The 24,693-nt window shown below is 45.6% G+C and overlaps 1 protein-coding gene across 1 annotated transcript; it reads right to left on the minus strand.

Moving 5' to 3' along the window:
• Positions 1–1,101: 1,101 nt before the first annotated feature.
• FFAR4 (free fatty acid receptor 4) lies at positions 1,102–17,911 on the minus strand. Its single transcript, XM_053308976.1, has 3 exons — positions 17,378–17,911; positions 8,886–9,014; positions 1,102–3,141 (listed from the first exon to the last, which is right to left on the minus strand). The coding sequence occupies exons 1-3, from the start codon at positions 17,909–17,911 to the stop codon at positions 2,743–2,745; spliced, it is 1,062 nt and encodes a 353-aa protein (XP_053164951.1). The 3' UTR covers positions 1,102–2,742.
• Positions 17,912–24,693: the final 6,782 nt, after the last annotated feature.

Genomic DNA, 24,693 nt, shown 5'->3' on the forward strand with positions numbered 1-24,693 from the left:
GTTTTGTTTTGTTTTGTTTAAAACAAACATATTTATTTTGTTTGTTTTCTGAACAGGTTTTAATACAATCACATTTAAAAGCTTTTTCCACAGAAGCAATGACTTGACATTCTGGGTATGATTCACAAAAGTTGCTCTGCAGGTGCTAACTCCCCCGTGGACATGGCTATGGCTCAATGCCCTGTACTGACACCGCAGAAAACCTACCTTGATTGCTCCAAGAGGCACACACTGCATGCGGTGGCGCCCACTCGTCACAGTTGTGACCCACAGTTGACAGCATCAGGCCAAGATGAGTCCATTTCTTCTATGACTAGGTGGATCCATCTTTATTTATTTTTAATTCTCTGTGTAAACTGCTTTGGGGACTTTTCTTGAAAAGCGGCATATAAATATGCACAGTCGTAGTGATAGACCGATGGCAATGAAAAAGGCCAGGATGTAGAGTTCCATTGAACCTAGTGGAATTTAGCATAGGGCTGGGCTGCCCATGGGAATTATCTGCTGTTTAACACTTGGTTACACATTCATAAGGATTAGGTATCATCTAGGGATTTTTGTGAAACTTCTAAGAATACAGACATTACCTTTTTAAAAAAATTAGCAGTACTTGTATTTCAAATTTCCTAGATTTTATTTAGAAACGTGATGTGATACTTTTGCGACCTACTAAAAAGTGAAATTGCAGAGCAGAGTCTTCATGGACTATTGCATGATGACTTCAATATATCCGAACTAGTTTAATTCACTCTTTTAGAGCAGGAATAGCTAGATTCTGTATTATTGGGGTCCACGCTTATTTTCTAACCAGTGCTCAAGGGGCTAGAAGACTATTTTACCTTACCATCAGATTCCTTCAGAAGTGGTGCCATCTAATTAAGCACATTCAGGCATGCCCAGGGTATTACAAACAACACCCAAAAGAGAAGAGTCATGTTAATCTGTGAAATATCTGTTTCTTCCAACTTGCACACTTTTCTTTTCCTTATGAATGAAAGTTTAGATGAAATCTAATCACAGCTTGATAGCATTTCGTACAGCTGCCCCATAAAATTCCTTTCCTGCTTGGCCTTTCCTGCTTTAGATGATAACAAAAACGGGAACACTCACAAAATGATTTTTATTACATTTCTTATTAAACTAAAGATCTGTTAAGCCTCCTGTAATACAAAGAATTATATCTACATCCCTGAATCAAGTAAACCATTTCTGTAACTTAAAACCTGATCCTCTGCTTGTTTGTGCAGAAGTAAATGTCCCTGAATTCAGTGGCCAAACAAGCACACAGTCCTGCAGCTTAGACTCCAGTCCAGGGAACGGGGAGGGCCCTCCATGAGGCAGAATGAAGCAGTCACCTCAGGCGCTAGAAAGAGCACAGGTTGTGGCAATGCTGGGCTCTGCTTCCATAGGAGCTGTCCACTGCTGCTGCCTTTCCAGTTGCAGGGGAGTTGCAGTGGGAGAAAGGGCATGCCCTTAGCTCTTGCCTGTGGGCTTTCCAGAGGCATCTGGTAGGCCACTGTGTGAAACAGGATGCTAGACTAGTTAGGCCTTGGGCCTGATCCAACATGGCTGTTCTTATGTTCTTCACCCTGTTGGGAGTTACTGTTCGTTTTCCTCTCCTACCCCACTGGGATAAATCTCTTCTCCGCCTCCCTCCCCCCACCCGGCAACTTGAGCTTGGAATACGCCTGGCTTCATGGCATAGTCTGAGAGCACTCTCGTTTTGCTGCCACTGCAAGGGAGTTGCATGGGTTGCGAAAACTGAACATTCGCCTTCGGAAGGAAGGGCATCATAGCGTCCCTCACCTCAGGCAGGGAAATGGATGGGACTGCCCCACCACAAAACTAGGAGCACAGCAGGAGGCTGCATACCCATGGCTGCTCTTGAAGAGCTGCTTCCATCCTCTCACGCAACACACAATAGGTTGTGCCTCAGATAGAGAGATTGTGTCTGGGTAAAGTTCCATATTCTACTTGCTCTTCACTCTCCTGTCCAAACTAAGATGCTTCATTCTGCCAGAGCTGTTAAGAGCCCTGGTGCACCCCCATACCCCAGCTGCTTCTTGTACGGGCAGTAGGGATATCTGCAAATGGAGATCTGCATTGGTGGTTTTTTAAAATCTGTTTCTGCACTGGTGTTTTTTTGGGGGGGGGGGGGGGGTTGGCGTATACTAGGCATGTATCCAGCCAATGTGAGAGGAAAAACCCACAGTCATGCTCAAAATGTGCCTTAAAAAATGGTGAACTCCTGTTTGAATGAATGAATAAGTTTCCCTGTATCTGACATTTACTTGTACATTTTCTATTATGAACACAGCAGACACCTGTGAATATTTAGCTGTATTCATGCCACCATTTTTTTTAAGCTAGTATTTTTTAAAGCTGCCTCTTGGCTCACAGGCAAGTGTCTTCAAGTTGAAGAGCCTGTGTTGAAGATCCTGATCACTTTCCTTAGTGTAAGATGGTAAAATATGCAGTTCAGTTCTGCTCCCAACTAAACTATGTTTAAGTTCTGTTCATCAACTCAGTTTCAATACTCCTTGTATTTCACCATGGTAACATCTGAACTGATTGAACAAGGTCATTTTCCATAGCACACAAACAGAATTCTCAGTACCACAACATTCTATACAAGGGCTGCAAACTCTGATTTTTTTGAACTTTTCCACTTTCCTGACTGCTTGCTTGCACGCACAATACTAAAAATCTGGTGTGATTATCCTTGTTGGAAACATCACACAGCTATTTGGAAATAACAGACAGGGTAAAATGTCCATGGTTATTTTGCCTCATAGTAGTGTCTGTTACAGCATCCTTTTTTCTAGAAGGACCTGGACAACAGAAAAAGACTTTCCTCCACACATGTCTGAAATTATATAAAACAGGATTGACAACTGAATTGGCAAATGTGAAGGCCATTATCCAGAAGAAAAAAGAAGGCAAAATGTTCATTTCTGGTTTGAATCTTTGCACTAAAATGAGGAGAATGGTGATTATTATTGGGCTCCACATAACAAAGAATGAGATCATCAATACAAAAAGAGTCCGTAATAGTCTGAAATCTTTTTGAGAAATCCGAATGTGACAACTCTGTGAGTAGGCCATGCTAGCATTTAGACGTCTTCTTGATGCTTTTGCAATCTGCATTAAAATACAAAGAAATTGTTTCATCAATTCTAAAAGCAATTTAAAACACTTTGGAAAATAAATCCTCCTTTTTCTCCAGAAGGCCAATGAAAAGTGGCATAATTAATTTCATACTTAATATTTCCTAATGAAAAAATTACATTTTTTCTAATGATCTATAAGTACTATACAATATGGTTTACCCTCTCACATATTTTTTTAAGGTTTCCATCTCCCTTAAACTGAGATTGAAGTCATTGCCTGGAAAGTCTCCCTGGGATGAATGAGAGCAAAGAATTCAGCCCCCACTACTGCATCCTTGGCAACTGTGCAGTATTAGCTGATAGTGGCTGACATGTTATGCAAGGCAACACTGGCATTTCTGATATGGCAAGGCTGCTTTGCACATGAAAGCCAGCTCTGGTGGTATTGCACAAGAGCAATTGTGCAACTACTTAAAATAATGTGGGGCATTTGCACTGCACAAGAGCCTCGATGCTGTTTTAAATAGTTGCACAACTGCATTTTTGCACAACACTGCTGGAGCTGGCTTTCACGTGCACAGCAGCCTGGCAAGTCAGAAATGCTTTGTGTAAAATGTCAGCCAATATGTATTAGCAGCATATCTGAAACTTGCATCATCACATGGTATCTCCACCCATACGATTTTATTGAACAAGATGACAACTTAATTATATCTCAGATTCAGGGTGGTTTCTCACAACCTGCTTGATGCCGGAGGAAAGGGAAAGATTAGTGAGGCATTTACACTTCCAATTTCTGATTGTAAAAACCTGGAAATTTTCAGTGATGTTGGGTTGTCAGGCAGGCACTGTGCCAACCTGATCTTTAATGGAGATCAGCAACTCTAGATCAAACCCTAGATCACTGACCTCCATTAAATGTTGAGTTGGCATGGTACCAACCTGACATTGGTGGAAATCTTTGGGTTCTTATGACTGGAAATCAGGAGTGCACATGCCTTGCAACTCTCCCCTTTCTTGTTCCTCCATCATTGTGTGGATCATAAGACCCCACTCTCAGGGATGTGTACGGAACATTGGAACAAAGTTTGGCCAGTGTGGCTTCGGGCTTGGCTGAACTGGGTCCAGTCTGGTTCCACCACTAAACTGGGCTGAACCAATTCGCAGGCCAGCTTGGTAGATATACTTGTGAAGGAGAATCCAGCGAAGATTCCCCTTTAAAAGCACAGGGCATTCTCTAGAGAAAAGCCAAGTGTGGGGGAGAGAAAAGGTACTCTTTGCGTTTAAATTTCAGGCAGCAGGGTGGTGCAGGCATCAGGGGGCAGCAGTAGCTGCAACAGTAGCAGCAGAGACATTGGTGGGAGCTCCTCCAACCCCCCCCACCCCGGCCTTCCAAATGCAGAGGCGTAACTATAGGGGGGCAGGGGGGGCACGTGCCCCGGGCGCCATCTTTTCTGGTCACATGGGGGTGCCGACATGACAAAAATATATATATTTTTTAATTTTTTGTTAATACAAATGTTTCCTGCTCAGTGCAGCAGCGCTGCAGCAGTCAAGGGAGCGCGTCGGCAGCCCATCCCCCACGAGCGGTCCCTTCCGCGCTGCCCATGCCCCCCCCTTGCCTTGCTGGCGCCTGGCGGCCAGTCAGTGGCCTGGCTTGGCGGCGGCGGCGGGCGCTTGTGAGGAAAAACCTAAGTATAATGTAGTATGTTGTGGCATGGGGGGTCGTGGGGGGCGCCATTTCAGTGCTTGCCCTGGGCGCCATTTTCCCTAGTTACGCCTCTGTCCAAATGATAGTCCGGACCAGCTGCACACGTGCAGAGGCCATTTGCGTCACCATGTGAACATCATGAAAATGGCATCTACGCTTGCGCAGAGAACCGAAGCAGTCCACAGCCTGCCCGAGATGTCATGGGGGGGTGGAGGAGCTCCTCTGCCTGAGATGTAAAGGTAAAAAGTACCTTTTCTCCCCCACCCCACTTTACTCTAAGGAATGCCCTGTACTTGCAAAGGGGAATCCTCGCTGGATTCCCCTTTACAAACTGGTTCTTAGAACCAGGGGCTGGGCTGGTTCAAACTTGGACTAGCACGCCCCCTTGAAGTGGGGTGGTGGTGGTTTCCAATCAAACCAGTCTCAATCTATGTTCTTAATGAAGTCAGTAAGGAAGAACTGAGATATGCTATAGGTAAAATGTTTCTACAATATAATCTAATATAAAAATAACAGCAACGGAGCAGGTAATAATCGATGGCCCATTTAGCATGAGTTTCTACTCTTGACAGTGGTAGCTACCCAGCTGCTTAAGTGATCCATCCTTTAATATGTGTTACCCACTTCCATTCATCATCATTTCATGCACACACTGAGTATGAAGACACACAACCAAATTACTTATGGACAAGGGTGACCACAGGGCTTTTTCTTGGGGCAGGGGCGAAGCCAGTAATCATACCCCCCCCTTCCCTGGTTGTATGCCCCACTGAATTCAATGGTAACTGCCCCTCTGGCTCCCTCTCTTCTGGATGTGTGTGTGTGTGTGTGTGTGAGAGAGAGAGAGAGAGAGAGAAGAATTTCTAGTAATCTGTGGGTGATATTCAGTGCCCTACATATCTTCTCTTGTCCCTTACCATGATAAGCAGAAGGACCTCTGGGAGCATTTTTAGATAGCAGGTTTTACTGATGGTTTACTTTGAGGCTTTACTGTGAGTTTGAATTTACCCCAAAAAAACTGACACAAACAATGGATTTATTTTTTTTACCCCAGACATAAATCGGGCTGCACTCAAACATGCAATGAAAAGCCTGAACTGTGTCTGGAGTGCTCCCCGGTCGCTTTCAGAGACTTCGGGGTAAATCTGGTCAATATATGAACCCACACCCTCCATTCCAGAGGAGAAGCAAGCTAAAAGCCCCATCTGAAAATGCTCCAAGCAGGGGCTGAAGCTCAATCGCAGAGAACATTCATGGCATGCAGGTTCAATCCCTGGCAACCCCAGGCAGGGCAGGGAGCCCCCTGTCTGAAACTCTGGAGAGAGGACATCTCATGTTGTCCTCCATTAAACAATAAGTAAAGGTAAGACCATATTTGGAACAGCATGCCCAACTCTGAGCACACCATGGTTCAAAAGGATAAACCGAAGAAAATTCAGAGGAGAGCTAAAAAGATGCTAAAGGATCAAGACAGTATGTTTATGTGGTGAAAGGCACCACTGAGATGTTCTTTTACATTTTAAATACAGAGGCAGACATCCTGACTAAATCCTGACTCAGTATGACTCCTCAGGAGTTCCTCTAAAGGACTACTGCATTTCAACTTTAGGTTCTTCTGAGAATTCTCTTTGATGGCAACTGGGTTTAACAGAGCAGGCAAAGGTATTCTTTCTGGCCCGTGGGGTTTTTTATGCTGCCTGTGTTGTTAATTAGATATTGCAGCACCATCTGCTGGCGAATGTACAAAGAAAATATGTCTAGGCAGCAGCTTCCTCCACTCCTGACTGAGCACTGCAGTACACAACCAGGAGCAGGGCTTTTTCACAAGACTGCCTATACTCCATGTAAGGGCAGGATTTGGTTCTGGACACAAAAAATTCAGCATCATAAGAATTACAAGTTTCACTGTGAGCAGTATCTAATAGAGGGAGTGTGCATGAGGGAGGGAGGGAGGGAGAGTGGAGAATTTCTAGTAATCTGGGTGTGGTATTCCGTGCCCTGCATATCTTCTCTTGTCCCATCCCATGATAAGCAGAGTGACTTCCGGGCAGGGGCTGAAGCTCCATGGCAGAGCATTTGCATAGCATGCAGGTTCAATCCCTGGCATCCGATGGATGATCCAGCATTGGATCATCAGATGGATCTGCTGGAGAGCCAGCGTGGTGTAGTGGTTAGAGTGCTGGACTAGGACCAGGGAGACCCGAGTTCAAATCCCCATTCAGCCATGATGCTAGCTGGGTGACTCTGGGCCAGTCACTTCTCTCTCAGCCTAGCCTACTTCCCAGGGTTGTTGTGAAAAGAAACTTAAGTACGTAGTACACCGCTCTGGGCTCCTTGGAGGAAGAGCAGGATATAAATGTTAATCATCATCATCATCATCTCCAGGTAGTGCAGGGAAAGACCTCTGTCTGAAACTCTGGAGAGTGTCAGAATCCACGCTAAGTGAGATGGACCAACGGTCTGACTCAATGGTACAAGGCAGCTTCTCATGTACTATGTAACTAATATATGACTCAAAACAAGCAAGTAGATGTTTAATTTACATATCAGAGGATGCTGGATTGAGCTTTCCTGACACAGAAAATTCTGCACACACAGTTCTTTGCTCTTTGCTCAGGATAATCCCATGATTATCAGCTGTATCTTACTGGATTCTGATTGGGGGATCACCATATTGTTTGTTTTCCTTCCAGTGATGCTGTTGCTGGATAACACCATTCCCACCACCAGGTTATTTGTCTATCAATTACTGCAACCTGTGCAGTATTTCCCAGCATTTCCCAGAATTCACTGGGACAAAATAGGTGCCCTGGCTACCTGGGAACAGTAGTGTAGGGTGCTGACATTCCTATAAGTGTGTCTTATGTGCCATGTTCTCAGTCTTTCAATACATCCATATTTCTTTAATCCAATCTATATATTTATTTCTCCTGGCGTACCTGTTGCTATTCCCATGCGTGGCAGCTCTCGCAAGACTTTGCGAGCAGCTGCCGATAAGCGACAGGGAAGGGGGAGAAAATAGGGATGCCGGCTGGCGGCTGACTGCCCAGCCGGTGGGAGCAGGCGGTGACGGATCGCCTGGCTGGCAGGAGCAGCAGGCGGCAGCAGTGGGCCGGCCCAGCCGCCGGGAATTGGCAGGTGGGAATTGGCAGGTGGGAGGAGGGGACAAGCTGGCTTTCCAGCCAGCCCACCAGCCAGAAAGCGCCAGGTGGGGCGGGAGGGAAGAAGAAGCAGGCTGGTTGGCTAGGCAGCCCACCAGCCCAAAACCATGGGTGGGCGGGGGGGAGGAAGGAGCAGGCAGTGTGGGGGAGAAGTGGGCTGGGGGGAGAAGTGAGCCAGCTGGGCAGCAGAGGCACAGATGCTCTGTGCCCAGCCCAGCTGGTACATTGATATTGCTCTAATCGAGGCCTGCTCAAGCTGTTTTTGGACTACAACTCCCATAATTCTCAGTCACAGCAGCCGATAGCCAGGAATTATGGGAATTGTAGGCCAACATCTGCAGAAGGGCCGAAGTTGAGCAGGCCTGCGTCTAATCCAAATGAACTTCAAATGACCTTAAGATATATCCTAAGCATTTCTTCCTTGAATGGAAGGCACTTCCTGCAGTGCAATGGAGTAATTCTTCTTGCTTCAGCCCCTCATGTCATACACCAACCTGTTCTGGAGGGTCCTGCTCTCCTCCAGGTCAGGGAAGGGTGCAGGGAACTGTAAAGGAAGTGGGAGGGACTAGCGAAAACTGTCCCCCTTGTACAAACAGAAATACATTCCATTTGTGCAGTAAATACTTACAATACCACCCTTGCATAAATTCAGTCTGGAGGATCTGGGGCAACAAGCAGCTCAGGCTTCATTACGATAGCCAATGACCGCAAGTGAACTTCAGCAGAAATGTCACTGACTGGAATGGGTGTGTATTTATCATGGCTTGTACTATCTTACACTTGAGCAAACACTTTTGTTCTGTTATTCCTATCTCTATAACTAAAAATTCATCAGCTATATCTCTGACTAAATAATAATTGTGAGTCATTTTGCTGGTATAAGAAAACAAGATGAAAAAGTACCTGTAATATCTTGGAATAACTAATGACAATGGCCAGTCCTGGTATTAGGAAGATCACAATGGCAAAGGACACATCCCAAGCGATTTCTCCTGCAGCGGAGGGCCAAATCAAGGTGCAAATGTGCACTTTCTGTAAGCAAAGAACAGCAACTCTATAAGTGGTTTCTTTTGGATATTTACTTGCACCATAACATTTCTGAAAAATACATCAGCCTCCTCAGCTTCTGAGAACAGATCATTATTAACCAAACAGGATATATGGAAGTGGTTAATAATCAGAATACATTTATTATTGTAATGTGGAGCATGATCAAATAAAGAGTTTGGCAAGCAAACACAGAATTATTGTGGCAATAAATTAAAGAGCGAAACATATACTAGAGGTAATTGCCATATGTAACTTAATATGTAAGTGGATATGTAATTCACTTGTATCAAACGTGATTGCCTTGAAACAACAGATATAGTATACACACAAAATGAAAAGGTATACTTTCTATTACTGCTGGTCACCTATCTCCTATGGTCAACACATTAATCTTGCATTTTTATATGCACATTTGTTTCTCATATGATTGATGCACAGATACAACAGAGTTTGTGCATTCAACATGAACAATGCAATCTACAAGTATGAACCTACAACAAAATGTTGCAGTATATCCCTGGTGTGAAAAAACAAGAAGTGATGAATGTTGTGAGTTTATTGTGTGTGTACATGTGCACATACAGTGATCAGTAGATTAAGAGATTCAGAGGCTGTTCTCATGAGCAGCCAAGACTGGGCTAAAGCAGCGAAGCCGAGGCTTGGCTACTTGTGAGAACTGCCAGGATCCACGCAGATCCTGGCACTGCAGTGGCGGCAAACGCACCTACGGAGTCCACCAGTTAGCCAAGGCTATGGAGCCCACCAGTTAGCCGAGGTTAAGGGTGCGAACGCACCCATGACTCGGGCTAACAACTCGTGTGTGAACGCAAGATGCTCCCAGCTAGTGTTGGCACATGTGTGGGCTTCTGGCCATTGCTGGGTGGATCACCGCAATGCACCACACACTCTCATGGTGCATTGTGGGATCTCTGGGGGGTGGGATGCATTGACCCGGCCTCCGAAGCTCAGCACTGCAGGCACGCAGCTCTGCTTGTCTGGGAGTGCAGTTCACACTCCTCAAAAAAGAACTCAACCGTCTTAGTTATAGCAAGGAAATATTCTCTAGATTGTATTTCAGTTTTGTTGGGATTGCCTTTTAATTTAGAAGGAATTTCCCTTAATCTATGGAAATGGCTTTCTAGGGCCTTTCTGGTGGCTAAACGTATCATTCTACAAAACTGGAAATGTAAAATACCCTCTAGATATTGAAAAATGGCTCTTCAGTTTGCTTACTCTAGCAGCCCACAAACGTTCTTTTTTCAATACTAGATCTTGTTTTTCTAGGTATGAGGGGATTTAGTCTGAGTTTTTGGAACTATTTGCATTGTAAGTGTATTGTACGTATGTACTTAAAATAAAAATTATTATTATTATTATTATTATTATTATTATTATTATTATTTAAAAAACTCAGTTGTCTGGGGAAAAGGCGAGTTAAAAGCAGCCTTTCCCCCTGAACCCTCCCCGCCTGCTTTCGGCAATCATGAGAATCGCCCCTCAGTGTGCAACTTCACCTCCTATTCCTCAGGAGACTTCACACACACACACACTACAGTAGTTTTTGTTATTTTGGCAGGGGAGGGGGTAACTCCCACACCAAGAGCTTAAATGTATCAAACCCCTTCCCCATCAGAAACACAAAAGTGTGAAATGGCTAGATAAAACTAAAGAGTTCTAGATATCTTTTCTCCTCAGAACACACAGAAGGGGCTGTGACTGTCTTCAGGGAGTATTCATCAAGCTGATAAATTTCCCACTCTTTCCCCCCCACAAGCCCTCCTTCCTCACCACTGAGTTCCATTAGCACCACCCACCTGAATGTCAGTTAAGGGCCATCCAAGTCTATGTACATTCTGCTCCATTAAGTTACATTGGAGCAGTTTGGAGGTGGGGTTTGGGTTCTCCCCCCACCCTTTCTCCTCTTAGGTTTTTCTTTTTTCCCCTCTTCAGATTTTTGTGAAACCAATGAATCTGTGGGTTACCCCAAGTCTGCTGGTACCTCCCTCTCACCAGCAGTCGCTCCAGTGATTTGTCCATAAGGATCATAACATTTCCAGCTCTTATAGATATAAGATACTTCATGAAAGGTTGTTTGGTCCAGTGTTGTAAAGACTAATAATCAATTCATCAATGAAATTACTATTGTCCATTCTGACTTTTCTCATGGTCACTAAAGGTTGAAAAAAGCTGAACAGGAAAGTTGAAAAGAACATAGGAAGCTGCCATATACTGAGTCAGACCATTGGTCTATCTAGCTCAGTATTGTCTTCACAGACTGGCAGCGGCTTCTCCAAGGTTGCAGGCAGGAATCTTTCTCAGCCCTATCTTGGAGATGTTGCCAGGGAGGGAGCTTGGAACCTAGATGCTCTTCCTAGAGCGGCTCCATCCCCTGAGGGGAAGATCTTCCAGTGCTCACACCTCTGGTCTCCCTTTCATATGCAACCAGGGCAGACCCTGCTTAGCTAAGGGGACAAGTCATGTTTGCTGCCACAAGACCAGTTCTCCTCGCCAGAGACTTTCCTTACTCTGCATTTGCATGTAGAACTCACATTTATATAAGAGATTCCTGCCTGCAACCTTACAGAAGCTGCTGCCAATCTGTGCAAACAATACTGAGCTAGATGGACCAATGGTCTGACTCGGTATATGGCAGCTTCCTAAGAATATACATTAAGAATTAGGGTGGAATTTGCAGAAATGTAGCTTAGTTCAAACTCTGCCACTGATTTCCTGTGAGGACTTGGGCAAGACACTTCACCATATTGTGTCCTTGTTCCACTTCACACTTAGAACAGAGACATTCTGCACTGTGGACCCTAAAAGATTGTCAGTGTGGAACTACAATATTTGCCATCATATTTATTCAGTGTAAAATCTTGAGATGCCCCTAAAAAGTAGGAAGAACATTTGGTGCTATAGGGAAAGTACAATATGATTAAATTTTAGTCTAAATTATAGTCTCCAAATAGCTAAGTTGTTTTACTTGGAAATATTTGTTATCAATTACTTTAAAAATAATGCAAATTCTGTTCTCCGTATTGCACAAGAAAACCTTTTACTGCCAGATCTCACTTGTTAAATACAACATACAGTAAAAACAAGGCATAATACACCAAAAAAGGAAAGGGAAATGAGAATTATTCTAACTTTTTGCAGCTACCAGTATACTGAGCATGGGGCCCTTGGGTGCAATGGCTCCAAATGAAGTCAGTCCCGATCTATATCTCAGGGATCTTTCTGTACATCAAAACAAGCCAATAGAAATAACAAAGATCTTTACATTTCCTCAGAAGAATTAATTTACCTAAGTCCACAACCTCTAGTTCTCCCTCAACACAGAGGCTGACATCCAGACTAACCCTGTGCTGATATGCTAGAGTTTTCGATCACACAAAAGCAGTATGTACCATTTTAGCCCCTGCTAAATGGGCAAAGAGGCACTTTTAAAAGTGGTGACTCTGGCACAACACCCTTCCGATGTCTGTTGCTAATGACTACCTTGTGTTTCTTTTTAGACTGTAAGCACGTGTGCATCCTTCATTTGCAGCTGGTTCTGGCCAGGCTGAAGGAGGAAAAACCCCGTTTGGGGCTTTCCTCCTTTCCCACCACCCAGGGAGCTGGCTGCTGGTGGAGCAGCAGTGTGGCGTAGTGGGGTGGGTGGCTGCAAGCCAGCTGCCAGCAGCAGGAGTGGGCAGCTGGCCAATGGGGGGAGGCGAGAGGTGGTTCCAAGATGCTGGACAGCTCATGTTCTTTGAACACGTCTGCCCAGTTACAGCTCCACCCCTGTTTTGCATATGGGATGCTCGCCTGACTTTTTCAATGCAGGAAGTCCTCACAACACAGTTTCTGAAAACTGTGTTTTAAGTCAAAATGTCTCAACCTATTATTCCATAGGAAACAATGTTATAAATGGATGTTTGATTCCTGAACCAAGGGTGGATACCCTATTTCCCCCCGCCACCCTGCTGCCATCAAAACTGGTGGTGTGTCAATCACAGACATGCAGATGTGCAGCAGAGAGGTTGGTGGTAGAGAATCAGAAGTTGCCCACCTTTGTCACCAACTCCATTCCCTTCCATTCCCCGTCCCTTCCTGGCTCTACCATGGAAGGAGAGGAGGCAATTAGGAAGCTCACCTCCACCTCCTCCTCCTACTGGGCAATGGTTAGCTGGAAGGCGGGTGGGCAGGAAGCAGCATATGGGCTGCGAACAAGTCCAGCTTTTACCATCACAGCACATCAGTTAAGCGAGGAGCAGGAGCAGGAGCAGGAGGAGCAGCAGTGTGGCAGCAGTGGCCATGGGAGCCTCTTGGACTAGCCAATCCCACCTCAGATGCTGCTGCAGCTGCTGCCAAGAGTGCCAATCTCAATGACAATGTGAGTCTGAGCTGCCACTGTGCCACCTCCTCCTCCTCTAATCCACATTTGAGCAGTGGTCTAGCAGAGTCTCTCCTTCCATGCTGAGTGTTGTAAAGTGAAACACAGTTGTAAAGTTGAAACATGGTGGCAATTTAAAAACATCTTAAGTGCCATCCATCTTAACTCAGAGTGTCTTAAGTCAAAGACTGCCTGTACTATCCTTCTGCACTCAGAAGCTAAGCAGTCATTTGATATTTTTGTGCCATATTCAAATGTCCCTTAATCTCTTTCCCATTTCTGATTACTACTACTAATACATTCTGAGTGTTCAAAGCACTTTATATACATTATTGGAGAAACCCTTACAGCAACTCTGTGGGCACGACTACATTATTATCCTCATATCTGAAATGGGAATGGGGAGGGGAGGGCTGGAGCTGAAAGATATTGGCAAGCTTTGAACCAGAAGCTCCCCAATTCTCACTCCTGTATGCCACATTACGAAGATGAATATTTATATACCATTTCCCCCCAAAAAATTCCCAAAGCAGTTTATATAGATATAAATAAACAAATAAAGATGGCTCCCCAAAGGGCTCACAGTCTAAAAAAAAGAAACATAAGATACACACCAGCAGCAACAGTCACTGGAGGGACGCTGTGCTGGGGGATGTTGTTCTCCCCCTGCTCAAGAAAGAGAAACTTTACTGAGGACACTACAGTTACTATTCTAGTGCCTGTTTTCTGTTTCTTGAATGGCAAACTCCTGTCACAGCCTGTGACTTGGTTTGCTTGCAAGAGTTAACTCAAGCTACCCACTTCTGAGCACCTGTCGTCTACCTTCTCGTTGCCTTCATGCTACCACCCCAGTTGGTGTAAGTTGGGCTAGGAGGGGTGTGGGGGGGGGCATGTCCAATCTACTTGATCTTGCCTTACAGAAAGGACTGGACTATGTTTTGGTCTCTTCCAGTTCTAACACCACAAATCTAGTTGCTAATCATTGTGCCTCTAATGATCAGCCCCCAAAGAAAAAAGGGTTTGATTTCTCTCCATGTCTCATGCTGTCCCTCCCAGTGTCCAAGGCAGCATCTGTAGTTCACATTCATGAAAACAAATATATTTGAGCCTACTTGATCATGATAAAATGCCCTTTGATATGCCTACGCGATGTACTCTTGGTGAAGCACTCAAAGAACCTGGTAATAAGCAACCAGTCCCAATCTCTCCTTTGGAGAATGCAACTGAAATCTCAGTTCAGCAATGCCTGCCTTTGTCCTGGCTGATAGCAAGGAGCTGCTTCTTCACACAGCTTTGCTTGGGTCTACTAACGGCATTTGCCACATTGTCTCATGCTGCAGCCAGGAGCAAATCCTTCTGTGGTTTAATTCCCTATTAAGCATTTTGTGGGAAGGGCGGGGGCACGAGCAAGTGAGAGACAGATGAGGAATAAGCTGGTTTTAGATTAAGAGCCTAACTACACCTTACATGCTAAATGACACCTTGCATGTTAACATGTAGAGCGCCCTCCACCATGGTTGCTTCCCAGCAACAGGTATTCAGTTGCTGCCTCTGACTCTGGAGGTTCCATATAGCCATCATGGCTAATAGCCACCTATATTTCACAGATGTGTGTCAACCCCTTTTTATAAGCCTCCGCCAACTGCCTCCAATTTCAGAATATTATAGTTCTTCTGGGATGCCCTTTCGTTGTGCTCTACTTTCATATGTAAATTAATAATGGCAGACTCTGTTGTAGCTTTCTCTCTCCTTTGCTTTGCTATTCACTATGCTGGAGAAAAACAGACACTCTTTGAAAACAAAGGATGCTAGCCAGCCCAACCACTTCCATCGCCAAAGGGTCCCATCCTTGTTTGGTTGTTGCTGTTGGTTGTTCCAGATCACCACAGCTCGAGAGAAAAACAATAGATGTTTCTTTGTGGGGTCAGGGTTGGAACAGCTCCCCACTAGAACACAGTCATGGTCTGTCATTTTTGACACATTGTGGAAGTTTCCTTTGCTTTCTTTCCTTGTTGCACTTGCTGACGGTCTGCATCATTGCAATGTTCAAAATTGTTTGTTTGCATAAAGATTTGCATGTTCCCATTCCAATGTATGGCTAGCCTGCCCATCTCCACAACAAGAGACATGAGGAAAAGAACTACTTTGGATTTATTATGATGAGGCAAAAACAAGGTTAGGGTTAGGAAACATGAGAGAGTTGAGCAGGGGTGGCCAAGTGGAGACTCTCCAACTGTTGCTGTACTACAACTCCTATCATCCCCAGCCACCTAGCATCTATCACTACAACACCTATCATCCCCACCCTCAGCTTGGCCACTTCAGAAATCGAGGCTTCTGCTCCCTCCACAGCTGCACAGTGTCACATTGTGCAGTGTTGAAGGGAGCCGAAACCTCAAGTGCAGGGGTGGCCAAGCTGTCCAATGCCACTCTCAGTCAGACAGACTCTACAGCTGTTCAAATGCAGAGGATCTTTCTTGCTACAGGGTTGGCAAGTCCAATCAGAGAACAGTAGAGTCTGCTTCCAGCTCAGAGGGCAAGCAGTGTAGAAGAGTCTTCACAGCTGCTCCCAATTCCATCACCATCTCACCTGCAGATTCAGCGTAGTTGAAGCCTGAACATCTTTCAGAAATGTTTCACAAAATATCTGTTTGATCTGGCTTTTGGGTGGACTAGGTCAAAACTCTTAGAGAGAAGAGCACGGTGAATAGTATTTTGATTTGTGTGAATTTTATTCTGGTTAAATAGGATATTTATTATTTCAATTGTTCCTGACTCTGAAACTTCAGGGTAGAAGATTCTAAAGCAATCCTAGATTGCTTTAGCAAATCTAAAGCAATCCTACTAATCCCTGGCTGAGCTGAGAGGTGCCTTTTAAAGTGGTGATTCTCAGTTGCAAGGGGAGAGCAACTGACCCTATCCAGGGGTGTAGCTATAATTGAGCAGATGGGTTCAAAGAACCTGGACCCCCCAGCTCCACCCCTCCCTATTTTCTTCATTATGTCCCTCATTCCACAGGGCCACCAGGGAGAGGGTTGAACACAGGCCCCCTTTGCTCTAGCTACATACACAGCTGGTCCTATCCTACATCAGCACAGCATCTCTTCAGTAGATGTTGCTGGTATCTGCCTTGTGTTTATTTTTAGAATGCGAGCCCTTTGGAGGCAGAGGACTAACTTTCTTTCTTTCTTTCTTTCTTTCTTTCTTTCTTTCTTTCTTTCTCTCTCTCTCTCTTAAACTGCTTTGAGAACTTTGGTTGAAAAGCAGTATATACATATTCATAGTACTAGTATCGGGCAGCAGCGATAAAGGAAGATGCTGAAAGGCATCATCTCATACTGTGCAGGAGGAGGCAATGGTACCCCTCCTGTATTCTACCAAAAGATAACCACAGGGCTCTGTGGGTGCCAGGAGTTGAAACTGACTTGACAACACACTGTACCTTTACCTTTTAGTAGCGACCTATCATCTTTACACCTTTATAAATGCAACATGGTTGGATTTACAACCATGTCGATTTTCTCTCACTCTTCCAATACATGTTTAGGGGTGATTGGAGAATCCAATCAGTATTCTTGTTTGTTAGTATGGACAAAGGGGTGCTAGATATTCCAGGTCAATTGCTATCTTTGGCTCTTGTGTATGCACTGTAATAAAAAAAAAAGACAATATAGTTCTATTGGTCCAACTTCTCCTTAATAAAAAGTTTAGTTGGCGGGATCCAGGCGAATTTAGTCATGGCTAAGTCCCATTGAGACTAATCAGACTAAATTAGTTATGTCCATGGTGCATAGTCATCACTAAGTCTGGATCCTTCCCGAATGGACTGCGAAGGCTGCCATCCTAAGCAATCTCTAAGTGAAAGTAAATCTCATGAAAACCAGTAGGGCTTACTTCTGAGTGGAGCTATAAAACGTCGCCCATTTCTATGCCAACCGGACCCCGCTGAAAGGCTTGTCCTCTGAATTACCTGGCCTTCTACGTGGGTCGTCACGACGGTGAAGAAGAGGCAGAGCGGGAGGGTGGCCAGGGCCGAGAAGGCCCAGATGAGCAGCAAGACGGCGCCCACCAGCCTGCTCTTGTAGGGCCGCGACGGCCTGAGCCGGACGATGCTGACCACGCGCTCCAGGCTGACGGCGGCCAGCGAGAGGATGGTGACGCTGCCGCTGAGGCTCATCAGGTAGAAGAGCAGGTGGCAGGCGGCGTCGCCCAGCGTCCAGCTCTCGGTCCAGCGCACCGCCACGATGATCGGGATGGCGCTGATGAAGAGCAAGTCGGCGCAGAAGAGGTTGAGCACCAGGCAGCCCGAGATGCCCAGCCGGCCTGTGCGGCGCGCCAGGAGCGCGATGGCGTACACGTTGGCAGCCAAGGCCAGCCCGAAGATCGAGGCCAGCACGGCCGTCTCCAGGGCGCTCAGCGCCTCGCGGTTGGCCTTCTTGAAGTCCGAGAAGAAGAAGAAGAGCGTTTGGTTCTCGGCGCCCGGAGCACCCCAAGAGCTGCTCATCGGGGTGGCCGAGGCGCCGCCCAGGGCATCAGGCAGCCGAGCAAGGCGTAAGAGGAGCCCGATCCCCGGCCCCGACGGGGCGGCCCCGACGGCACCTGTGCCGGCCACAGGACGGAGGGCGACAGACTGCCCAATCTCCTCCTCCTCCTCCTCCTCCCCCCTCTTAGAGCAGCTTGGGATGGGAGCGAGCACTTTGCTTGCCTGCTTGGTGTGTGTCGTCGCCTCTGCAACGAGGAAGTGGCAGGAGACGGCTGAGGAGGGTAAATACTCGCGGTGTCCCGGGACAAAAAGGCTTTACGAGAAAGTGACTAAATTGCGTGAAGGCACGCTGCCTTGGCTGCGATCCATAAGGTGTTGCAGGAGGCGCAGCCCTTGCACCATCAATTAGCCCTCGCGGTTGATGGCAGTGAATGGCCATTGATAGAAAGAGGCGGCAACGCCAATGACAACAAAGTGAACGGCTGGTGGGATTGTCTACAGTCTAGACGATCGCTCACCGGTGGAATGACAGGCTCCCCGATTGACACGAAAGGGAAATTGCACGATCCTGACTGAGAAATGGGTGAAATGACTGGCACTCCCCCATTTAAATGGTGTCAGATTTAAAGCTGACAGCAACGCAGATACTTTGCTGGTCTTGTGGTAGCAAGCCGGACTTGTCCCCTTTGCTAAGCAGGGTTGCATTTGAATGGGAGACTAGACGTGTGAGCACTGTAAGGTATTCCCCTCAGGGGATGGAGCCGCTCTGGGAAGAGCATCTAGGTTCCAAGTTCCCTCCCTGGCAGCCTCTCCAAGATAGGGCTGAGAGGGACTCTTGCCTGCAACCTTGGAGAAGCCGCTCTCAGTCTTTGTAGACGATACTGAGCTAGATGGACCTATGGTCTGACTCAGTATATGGCAGCTTCCTATGTGTTCCCTTCAGATGGAAGCCTGACAGCAAAGAAGTCCAATAGCCAGACCTCATGCACTGTGGTGGACAGCCGGAGATTAATGGAATGAAGGGGTCCCAAAAGGAACAACAGTGGAATGAAGAGGACTAGAGAGGGATGATGACAGGGCAATGGCAGGATCCACCGTTTGACCCAAGAGTAGTCTTGTGGGAAATCAGTAAAGTAACAGGATGGTTAAAAAGAAAATCAGTAGAATGTGGGGTCCTGCGTGAAAATATTGCAGTGCAGGATTTAGAATGCCATGATTGGACTCTTCTTGGCTACATCGGATTAACAGACTATTCTGAAAGCAGAATGATGGAGTCCTCAACAACCAAAAGTGAACTTTTCCTGGCATGTCAGTGAAGACTGTCATGCCACCCAGCAAGCTGCTGTTTTATTGATCCCCCTTGGAATTCCATCTCCCCGCACCTCAACCATTTCTCTCTAGAATCTTGCCATGATACCTGATATAGATAGATAGGTTTATTTACAACCCATGGTCAGCTTACAAATCAACAAGAAATGGTAGAATAAAAGGAATCCTACAAGAGGTTAACAGTTGCTAGAAAATAATAAAACATCAATCATATACAGTACCAATCGAAGACTTAACTTGCAATTGCTAACAATAAAATATAAATATAAACTAAAAATTCAGGAAGAACATACGCATGAAATAAAAAACTGACGTAACCACATAGTATTAGAGCAAAATTTCGCCACCTTATATGTAATAGATGGAGACTGATCTGCCAGAAGATAAGAAACACAAAAATCTTCTGAGCATCCTGGAAAGGGTACCAGACAAAGAGATATCAGGGAGCCTCTTAACTCTCTGTAAAACAGGCAGCAGAGCAATATATGTTGGATGGTTTCAATCTTCCTATAACCACAAGGGCAGATTCGACCTTCCCTACGGTAGGTATACTCTTTATTCTCCCCACCAGCACAGCCAACAGGAGCATGTCATACCTTGCTCTAAAGAAAGCCCTCAGATAGTGCAGGTTCTTTAGGGTGTACAGATAAGTAGTGGGACCCCTGACAGCAATGCATAAACCCAGCCTCCTTCTTGAACATTCAGGGATCATGGAAAGCTTGTGTTGATTTTCAATATCCAGGATTCTCTGCTTCGCCATGATACCTGTTCATATTAATGCTGTATGGAGGCACCAGCACATCAAAATGTTTGGGTGGGGTTTTTGTGTGTGTGTGGGGGGGGAGCAAACACACTGCTACAAATACAAAAAATAAACAAGTAGACATCTTTCCAGATCCCCATTACAGTTCTAAATGCTGAACAAAGAACATAGAGCTAGTGTTCAGAGCAAGTGTGTATCCTAAGCTAGGAGTTGGACCCTGGTGTATTTAGCATCACAAACAGGGCCGTAGCTTGTTTACACTGGGGTCACTCCATTTTACACCAGCATTTCATAGTGTTTCAGTGGGACAGGTATCTTTCTTTACAGAAGAGCTTCCTGGGACATACCACGAGGACGGTGTAAGCAATTAAGTCCCCTCTTTTGTTTACTGATTGTGGAACTTGATTCTTCAGAGCTGTGGTCAAACATGTGTCTGTATATGTCACAATGGATTGACATAGTATTTGCCATCCGAACAGGTGTATTGTGCTGTCTAATGTTTGCAAAATGCTTTGACATCATTGCATTCATGATGTTGATTTTTAGTCATTGCAAAAGAGCCTTGAACAGAGAGTTCACCCAGAAGGCAGTTGAAGTCAACAATTTAGAAGCAAGAGGAAGCAAGGCAATATTTTTTACTGGCCCAGCTAATGGTGAAATATACAGGACAGATGGATCTACCATACGCTGTTAACATCCAGCCCAAAATTGTCTCCTCAAGTTGATAGCAATTCTCCAAGGTCTGAGGCAGGAGGTCTCTCCCCACTAGCCAAGGTTTTTTTAACTGGGTTGAATTTGTCCTCCTGCATCCAAAGCATTTGCCATTGAGCTCAGGATCCTCCAGTAGTTCAAACAGGAGGGACAAGGATAAAGACCCTTCTCTTCTGCTCCTGATTGGCTGGCTGCATGCTGTAGCTTGGCTTACCCCTCTCCTCAGATTGACAGAAAACTAGCACTGTATACTCCCACTGATATTAATAGGGGAAATAAACTTCGTGTAGATGTAAGCCTAAGCAGAACACTTCTTAAATTTGTTTTTGTATGTATCTGTGTATACATACACCCACACACATTTAAGTATGTTATGAGACGGGCTACTTGTTTATATGCAGATTGGGTTATTCATAAGTACTCTGGGGTACCTGAGCTGAAGGTTTGCAACAGAAGGGGTACACCTGTTAAGTAAGATTGGGAACCCCTGCCCTATACCATTGCTTTAAAAGATACTGCCACTGTTGCCATGTTGCAGAGATGCAGGCAATGCCGCTTCCTGCCTCCGCACCCGAGCGGTGGGGCGGGGTTGTGCGCCCGGCCTGAGAGGCAGGCACGGCAGTGCCATCTTGGCCCCCTCCACGTGGCCAGGCCCTGGCCAATCAGGGGATGGGGCCGGGGGAAGGAGCTAGCCCGGCAGCCTCCTCATGTCCAGTCTCTGAGGATAGCTGGTCTTGTGGTAGCAAGCATGACTTGTCCCCATAGCTAAGCAGGGTCTGCCCTGGTTGCATATGAATGGGAGACTACATATGTGAGCACTGTAAGATATTCCCCTCAGGGGATGAAGCTGCTCTGGGAAGAGCAGAAGGTTTCAAGTTCCCTCCCTGGCAGCATCTCCAAGATAGGGCTGAGAGAGATTCCTGCCTGCAACCTTGGAGAAGCTGCTACCAGTCTGTGAAGACAATACTGAGCTAGATAGACCAATGGTCTGACTCAGTATATGGCAGTTTCCTATGTTCCTATGTTCCTCTCTGCTGCCGGGCACCCACCCACCCTCCCGGTACTCAGTGAGGGGTAGCCAGTCGCCTACGAGGGCCCAGTAGGAATTTTTTGGGTTGTGCCAGATTGGCTGGGGTGCGGCCTTTTTTTGTCAACTTCTCACTGAGGCTTAGGAGCTGGGCCATTGGTATCCCTCATTACCTATGGACACTGGGTGGCAGATAGGCATCAGGAATCAATTGGTCACTTTGAAGGAGAGTGCGGGTGTTGGGTAGGTAGAATCAGGGATCAGTGTTTGGCTGGAGGGCCAGTTGGGTGTGTGTGTGTGTCAAGGAACAGCCTTTCAGGGCTTCAACGGCCCATAAGGTTGGGAATGGCCCCCACTCGGGGATGGGTGTGACTCAACGGCTCAGAGCTTTGACGGCTTGGGTTGGGGAGGTGTCGGACCACCCACCCCCCTCGGCGGGGTGGAGCCCTGTGGTGAGAGGAGGTCAGGACTTGGAGCCTGACCAAATCAGGACCCAGCCCTTTGCCCTGGTGTGGGGTGCCCTTCACTAGGAAGGGCCCCCATGCGAGAGGAGTACCCACACTCTGATTAATTGGGATCCCGTTGCAAGTGTCGTTAACTCTGTACAATAATAAAAGTGGCCCTTATTTACTCCAACTAAGCGTGTCCTGTCTTCACTGGGGGTCTGGGGGTGCAATTGAAGACCTGCACCCCCTAATCATTTGCATAACTTCAACCACAAGCATGGCAATGCTTGTACTAAATGCCTATGCTGCCTATTACCATAGAGGATACTTTTCTGACTTATCTTTTACAGCAAACGGGGTGGGGGGGTCAGAAATGAGGAAAATGGCTAGTTTCAGGAGGGTCACATAAGGCAGACTTCAGGCTTGTGAGACCTACTTTTGCTGATGTCGACTAGGACTCTGAGGTTCATCAACCAGAGCCATGTGCAGAATAGTGGCTCAGTTGCTTATGGGCCCCCATGAGCCATAGATTGGGATGAATTATATATGTAAAGCCAAATATATATTTGAGAAACTCTTCACAATCTAATCATTTGGTGATTACTAGTAGATCCAGTTTATCTTCACCCCACACATGAGAATCTTTGGAATATTTTCAGTTGTATACAGAAACGTACCTGTGTCTAAATAAGCCTTGTATATGTTGCATTCTGATATTTTCATATTTCTTTTACATGCAGGAGTTGACGCAGAGTTAAATATTTGAGGCGTTGGTGTGACTTGTTAAACTGTATGCATAAGAAGTGTGCTTTTAAACTGTATTCCAAGTGAGCAGTTGTAAACACAAAATTGTTTATTGCATTCCTCGCATGAAGGCATTCAGTCCCCTATTTGCACGCAGCAAATAAGAGGATACTCAGTTCTTTTCACTGGGGTAAGGCAAACAGATGGCAAAGATGGACTTAATGTGAAGAAACAGATGGCTAGTAGATGGCATGGTGAGTGCGGTAGGCTGGTTATGCCCAAAAAGAGTTGTGCAAGAACAAGGGCACCAGTAAAATGGAAGGGGGCGGGAGGAGGGAAACAAATATGCCCCACCTAGCATTACTGGAGGCTGCACATCTCATCTGTCTACAACCTACACTTTAAAGTACAGTGCTTTCTTTAACTGTCTACAAAGACTAGTGAGGTGTTACATCTGAAGAAGAGTAATCATTTGTAACAGAGATTGCTTTGCCTTACCCTGACAAGAAACATCCAGATTGGACTACAGCAATGCATTGTACATAGGGTTGCTTTTGAAGACATCTCAGAAACAGCATCCAGCCCAAAATACAACTGCTAGATTGGAGACAAGGACCAGCCATATTGATCTCAGCCCTATTCAGAATGTATGTTCCTCTTGTACAAGTGTACAGTGCGCGCAGGTACAGATCTATACATTATGCTGAATGCAGGTACAGCAGTACATTTCCTCTCTGCAGGGGCATAACTATAATAGGGCAAGGGGAGACAGTTGTCTGGGGGCCACTGCCTTGGGGGCCCCCCCAGAGGCAAGTCACATGACTGACTCCCCCAGCCGCGCACCTGCCCGGGCTTCCTTCAGTTGTATTCATCCTCCGAAAATGATGTGAGTGTTAAGACCTGGAGCTACCAGAACAGCATGTCTTTCTCTAGTACCATTAAATGACTTGCATCCTCCACAATTTACAAAACCTTAAAAAAAATAATTTAGGATCTATCTATCTATCTATCTATTCATCACTATGCTTTTTGTTACCACTATTCAGCTTCATTTAAGATTTCTTTACTTCATCAGTGGGGGGGGGCATTTAAAAATCTTGTCTCTGAGCCCACTCCAACCTTTCTACACTCCTGCTTATCTGTATCCTGTATTTCACGGGGGCTATACTCAGGCTTGCTTCTTAAATGAACACCGTTACAGTCATTCACACAAAAACATGTGAGTATGCATTTATACATGCGTACAATATAATGTCTGAATAGGGATACTCTCTCACCAATTTTTAAACAACTGCACTTACTCTGGATCCTTGTCAGAGTGCAGTTCAAAATGCTTGGGACCTGGACACATGAATCATCTTCTACTCCCACATGGATCTGCATGAATGAGATCATCTTCTGATTGAGGCAGGCAAGCAGAGAGAGGGCATTCTCACTTGAGCTGCCCTCTCTGGGCCAAGGGTGCTAAGTTTCATGACTTCCTGGCACCAGGTGAAGACTTTGTTTATCCAGCCATTAACACTGTTTCTAGATGGGTTTTATCCTGTTGGTGAGCAATGTTTTATATTGTCTTTTTAAATTGTAAGCTGTCCCGGATGTTGACAAAATGAAGGACAGCATATGAAATATTTTAAAACATTAAAATTATACCAGGGCTTAGCAGGGTATATTTGTATTCCTAAATTTTAAAAAGGTGCTTTGGAAAGTTTCATCAAAAATAATTGTATTCTGTTTTTGAGTTGCATGACTCTTAATAGGGAAGATGCCCCACATCAGAAGAGCC

This window comes from Hemicordylus capensis, chromosome 3 (genome assembly GCF_027244095.1).
Source record: "Hemicordylus capensis ecotype Gifberg chromosome 3, rHemCap1.1.pri, whole genome shotgun sequence".
Classification (NCBI taxonomy): domain Eukaryota; kingdom Metazoa; phylum Chordata; class Lepidosauria; order Squamata; family Cordylidae; genus Hemicordylus; species Hemicordylus capensis.

What these genes read in the sequence shown, in the direction of transcription:
- FFAR4 (XM_053308976.1), bottom strand. Translation starts at nt 17,911, where the DNA reads ATGAGCAGCTCTTGGGGTGCTCCGGGCGCCGAGAACCAAACGCTCTTC. An exon ending in CGACCCACGTAGAAGGCCAG is followed by an intron (nt 9,015 to 17,377) that starts GTAATTCAGAGG and finishes CTTTGCTTACAG; the next exon opens with AAAGTGCACATTTGCACCTT. An exon ending in GTTATTCCAAGATATTACAG is followed by an intron (nt 3,142 to 8,885) that starts GTACTTTTTCAT and finishes ATTTTAATGCAG; the next exon opens with ATTGCAAAAGCATCAAGAAG.